At 38.1% G+C, this 5,144-nt stretch overlaps 1 protein-coding gene across 1 annotated transcript in view; it reads right to left on the reverse strand.

The window, feature by feature from the left end:
- KAT2B (lysine acetyltransferase 2B) overlaps positions 1 to 5,144 on the reverse strand; it is a 112,475-nt gene that overhangs the window by 19,537 nt on the left and 87,794 nt on the right. The window contains 1 exon segment of the mRNA XM_019663739.1: positions 4,694 to 4,820. Within this exon segment, the coding sequence (XP_019519284.1) occupies positions 4,694 to 4,820 (127 nt within the window).

The raw sequence follows: 5,144 nt of genomic DNA on the forward strand, positions 1-5,144 counted from the left end.
CCCTGTGATGTGATATTCTTCCAGTGGAATCTCCTCCCCACCAGTTTTTCCTGCCCTCCTCGCCCGGTTAAATGCAAACCAGGGAAGCAGACATGCTCACTCTCCATGATACCATCCCCATTTCTGACAACTGGAGCGCCGAGAGGAGAAGAAGAGGTCACCAGCTGGCTGCCCAGGTTCACCCTGCTGACCTCTGGTCCCAGCATGGCCGCAGGGTCCGTGATGGTAGACATCACCTCATCGATTAATTCCATTGGAATATCCCCCATAACCCGAGGTTTCTTGGCCTCTTCTAATACATGAGTGTCATTCATTTTCCTCTTTTCTCCTGTAATAATCAAAATAAAAGGGCAAACAATGGGTTATTTTAAACACAAAGCAGATAACACAAAGTCAACCAATCCAACCAATTTCCTAATAACACTAATGGATATGAAAGTCAACTTTCCATTTACTCAGGGAAAGCGTGGCAGTGGGAGGTGGGAGAGACAGTAACTGCTAACCACAGAGTCACTCTGAATATTTTCTATTCCCTGTGATAATTTTTTAACGTGATGTATAAGGCCTTAAGGTATGAATTTCTTCACATGCAAACGCAAGCGGTGATTCTAGTTATCATTGGTCATTAATCTCTAATTTAGTTCCTTTGTGTTTCGAGAACATAGTCCATGTAACACCAAAACATCGGTGCTTCTGCCATCATCATAATGACATATTCTGTTCCAACATTTTTTGAAACTTGTTTTATGGCCTAAAACATGACCAATTACTTAAATGTGTAGTGTCTTCTTAGAAAGAATGTGTNATATATAAATATCTTCTATAGGATCAATACAAGAAAAAGAGAGACAGCCTAAAAGAAAATTTCTCAAAGGAAAGGAACAAGCAATAAATATTGCCAATAAATATAAAAATGTTGTGAGATCTCATTAGTAATCAAAGCACTCCATCAGGAGATGCAATATTTCACTCAACAGTATGCAAATATCTTTAAGGTTAATGGTACCCAGCCAGCATCAGTAAGGATAGGGGGACATGGTACTCGCCAATCCCACTGGTGAAAATGTAAATTGGTAAATCCATTGAAAAGGGCAATCTGGAAATATTTTTATTTTCAATTTAGAGTGGCCATATTCATTCATGCAGCATTTCTACTTCTCAGTTTCTACAAAAACATTTCCAAACAGAGCACTGTTTGTGATAGGAAGCAGCATAAATGTCAACAGGGAAGTGGTTACATAAATTACGGTGCATCTACATTATGAAATGCTATATAAAAAGAATAATATAGATCTATATTAGCACTGTTTAATAGAAATTTCTACAGTGATGAAAATGTTCTTTATCTATGCTATCCAATATGGTAGCCATTAGTCACATGCGGCTATTGAGTACCTGAGTGACTAAAAAACACAATTTTAAATTTTATTTAATTTTAGTTGATCTAAATATAAATGTGAATAACTACATATATGCACTAACGTTGAAAGATCCCTAAGACCTAATGGCAAGTATTTCTTTAAGTATGTATAGTATGAATTCTATTTATGTAAATAACAATAAAACACATAGTCCTACCTCTTACACACAGGCACATTTCCATGTATGTAAATCAGTACAGAAGCAATGGAAAGACACACACCAAGCTGACAATAGTGGAATGGCAGGGCGAAGAGGGAGAGGGAGTTTTGTTTTATCTGAAAAATGTATGTGTGTGTGACCTATGTGGTTTAAAACTATTTTTAAAAAAAATGAAACTGAAGAAAAGAAAAGGGTTAGCTATAGGAATAGTAATGTCTAGAAATTAGTAAAAAAATGTGTCTTCTGATGAAATTCTCTTTAACGTAGATGGGGCTGATAGAAGACAGCTAGGGTTTTGTTACATACACCACCTTGTAAGGAATTAATGGAACTATAAATTTTCTCCCATTCACCCACAATCCAATGATTTACTCAAGAACAACAATAATGGCTCTTTTGTAAATAGCTTCTCAAAACCTACATATTTTTTTATCAGTGGCCACTAATTTGTCACCTCTCCACAGAAATTTTCCATATTCCAAGTTGCTTGAGAGTAAGGGCTGTGCCTTTTAACTTGAATCCTCGCTGTGTTCAGTATTGTGACTGGGAACAGTGGTAGCTTAAATATTTCTTTGGTTAAAGAGGCATTGACATCGTTAAGCTATTATAAGCAAATGTTTAGTTTTTCACCCCAGAACTATTTCCCTTGTTTATATGCCTTTACTTTTAACGGTCACCAAAAGGATTCTTTTCCAAATCCAACTGGGAACTTCAGTGTTTATTTAAATGTTTATTATGGTAAACAAGTATTAGGTATATAACTTTAAAGTTGCATATGGTATCAAATCCAAATAATTCTCAGTTGACAAGATATTCTAAAACCAGTTGAGGAACTTCAAGTAAATTCTCAAATGTTATATTGTGTGTACTTGGAGCAAGATAAATCCACATACAAATCTTACTTAAAGCATTCACAGAAATTTGGTTGTAAGCGTGATACTCCAAAAGGAGTGGGATACATATTTTAAAGTATTATTTAGCCAAGATTTTTAATATGTTAAGTAAAAATTTTAAACTTCCATTTATGAACTTGTTGTTTTCACAAATAGGTACTACAGCACTGGCTTCCACCAAACTCATCCACTCTCTTCAGTTTTGAACAAATAATCTTCATTTTCTCAAACTACCACTTTCAGTCATTTACAAAAACTGGTTTTTTTCCTAGTTCTTCCCACTAAATTTGTGATGTTTGGCCACCTTCCTTCACGTCTTTAGAAAATTACATGGTTTGGGGGGTGGGGGGAAGTGCCCTTCTGGAAAGTAATAAACAAAGTGTCCAATTCATATTAAATCCCTTTAGTTTTTCTCCGGTATCCCTGTAAAAGTGTCCAAGTCAACCTTAATCAACCTTTCCACACAAGGTGCTTGGTGACACTTTCTTTGAAAACAAAAATTATGCAACCTTTTTCTGAAATTATAAACCAAAGACACATTTTCCAGCTCCTCTCCCTATGAAAAGCCAAACAAAATTTTCCTTTTAGATAAGTTCCCAAGCTCTGGACATTTGGAATTGTTTCTCACTTTGGCTAGAGGGAAATTAAAACGTGATAAATACAACAACAGCACCATCTAAAGACACACTGTCAGAATTCCTTAAAAAAGAACCAGAGATCAGTTTCAAGCAAATCTGGGCCCTCACTTTCCCCAGTCAGAATGACGAATGGAAGACATGAATTCTGTTTGCCCTTTCATGCTTAGGATTATGAATCAAAGTCCAAAAGCCACATGAGAATAAATAATCTCACTGGCTATAATTGGCACCATGACCAGAGGAAAGTTGTTAATGAAAGCAAAAGGACCCACACCACTAGCTGTAGCCCTCAAGCAAGAGTGACTTATTTTTAATTTTTGTAAATGGCATTGCTTCTTTGTAGCTGCAGGAGGCAACAACGTCCCTAGACCTGCCACTGTCCAACCCAGGAGCCACTGGCCATGTGTGCCCAAGGAGCACCTGAAATGTGGCTAGTCCAAATTGAGACAGGTACTAAGTGTAAAATACACACGTGATTTCAGAGACTTAGTACAAAACAAAGAATGTAGAATGTCTCATTAATAATTCTTTGTGACGTTGAGTACCTGTTGCAAGGAAATACTTTGGACATACTGGATAAAATAAAATATATTAAGAAACGAATTTTGTTTTTAATATAGCTGCTAAAAAATGTAAAATCACATATATGGTGACATTTGCATGGCGCATCAGACCTTCCCATGATTTTTCTCAGCAGCCATCGAATCCTGAGCTGCTTATCTTTCCAGCACCAACTGCATTTTTGCATGATCCTCTTTAGGGCTCCCAAAATGCCAAACAAATAATATTCTAAAGACATACTTCTTGCTTCCATTTTCCTAAGGGCAGCAGAGTAGAATACAACATAATCTAGATCGGACCTCTTTCTGCCAAGTCAGAGTCTAGTTTATTCCAGTCAGACTGCGATACCAACTGTGATATCAATGAAACGGCCACACTTCCTGGGGAGGAAGGAACCGATGCCAAGAATAACTAGGAAGGTAAACTAGCCACACAAACCGACCTCTAAAAAACACTACATTCCAAACCCTGCACAGATATTTCTGAAACTGAGTCATAAGTTTCAAATTTTTCAAAACTTCCCTTGTAGAGTTTTCTTTAGTCCCTGTCCCCCTCTCGGGACAAGATCATAAAAAATCTTCCTGAAGTAAAAGCCACCTACATCATCTTTCTAATCCCCGTCACTCCACATCCTTTTTGGTGCTTCAGTGTCACCAGGGGTGTATTGTGTGTATCAGTGTGCATGTGTCAACAAACAATGAACAATGCAATTTATTTTCAAATACCCCCTCACTTGCCATGGACTACACTTGGGTTGCATTTGGGGCTGTGCAGTGTCCCTGTACCTTGCCCCAAGGACCAACAAAGCCTTGGTGGAACCTGACCTGTTGGTGTGTGGAACCATTTACTCTCTTCGCACACATCCACGTACACTCCCAATGAGAGGACTCTTTTCAGAAAGTTCTAAACTCCACTCTGTTTGAAGCTTTGACATGGCACAGAGATACTTTCCCAAGCTCTGCAGCTCTGGTGAGAAGCACCACGTCCTGCTTTTCTTTGAAGACCTTGAGTTACCCTTACCTTGACTTGCTCATTTGAGGTTACAGCACAGAAAACAATCTCAGTGAATCCTTGGGATGGGAACATACGGAAACAGATACCACCAATAACACGGCCATCTTTGATTAAAGCAAGGGTTTTGTGTTTCCTGAAAGAATAAGATTATATCAAAGTTTTATCTATCTTGGTTATATGTACTTTTAGGGGTGTTCGTTACTAACCAACCAGGAAGGGAGGCGGTGTTTTTCTTGAATTTCTATGGAAACCTCCTTTATCTAGCCACTATCTCACCAGACCCTTCTTTAATTCAATGTGAACATTTTAGAGCAAGCTTGTCTGCACAAGTTGTTATCAGAGCTTCCACCGGAACAAAATGCTTGCCACCTATGGAGCGTCTGAGGTTTACAAATACAGAACAGAGTACTGGAATGGGGGTTCACCCAATGCCAAAGGACCCATGGTAGGGAAAATC

The sequence above is a fragment of the Hipposideros armiger genome, unplaced genomic scaffold (genome assembly GCF_001890085.2).
Source record: "Hipposideros armiger isolate ML-2016 unplaced genomic scaffold, ASM189008v1 scaffold_403, whole genome shotgun sequence".
Lineage (NCBI taxonomy): Eukaryota > Metazoa > Chordata > Mammalia > Chiroptera > Hipposideridae > Hipposideros > Hipposideros armiger.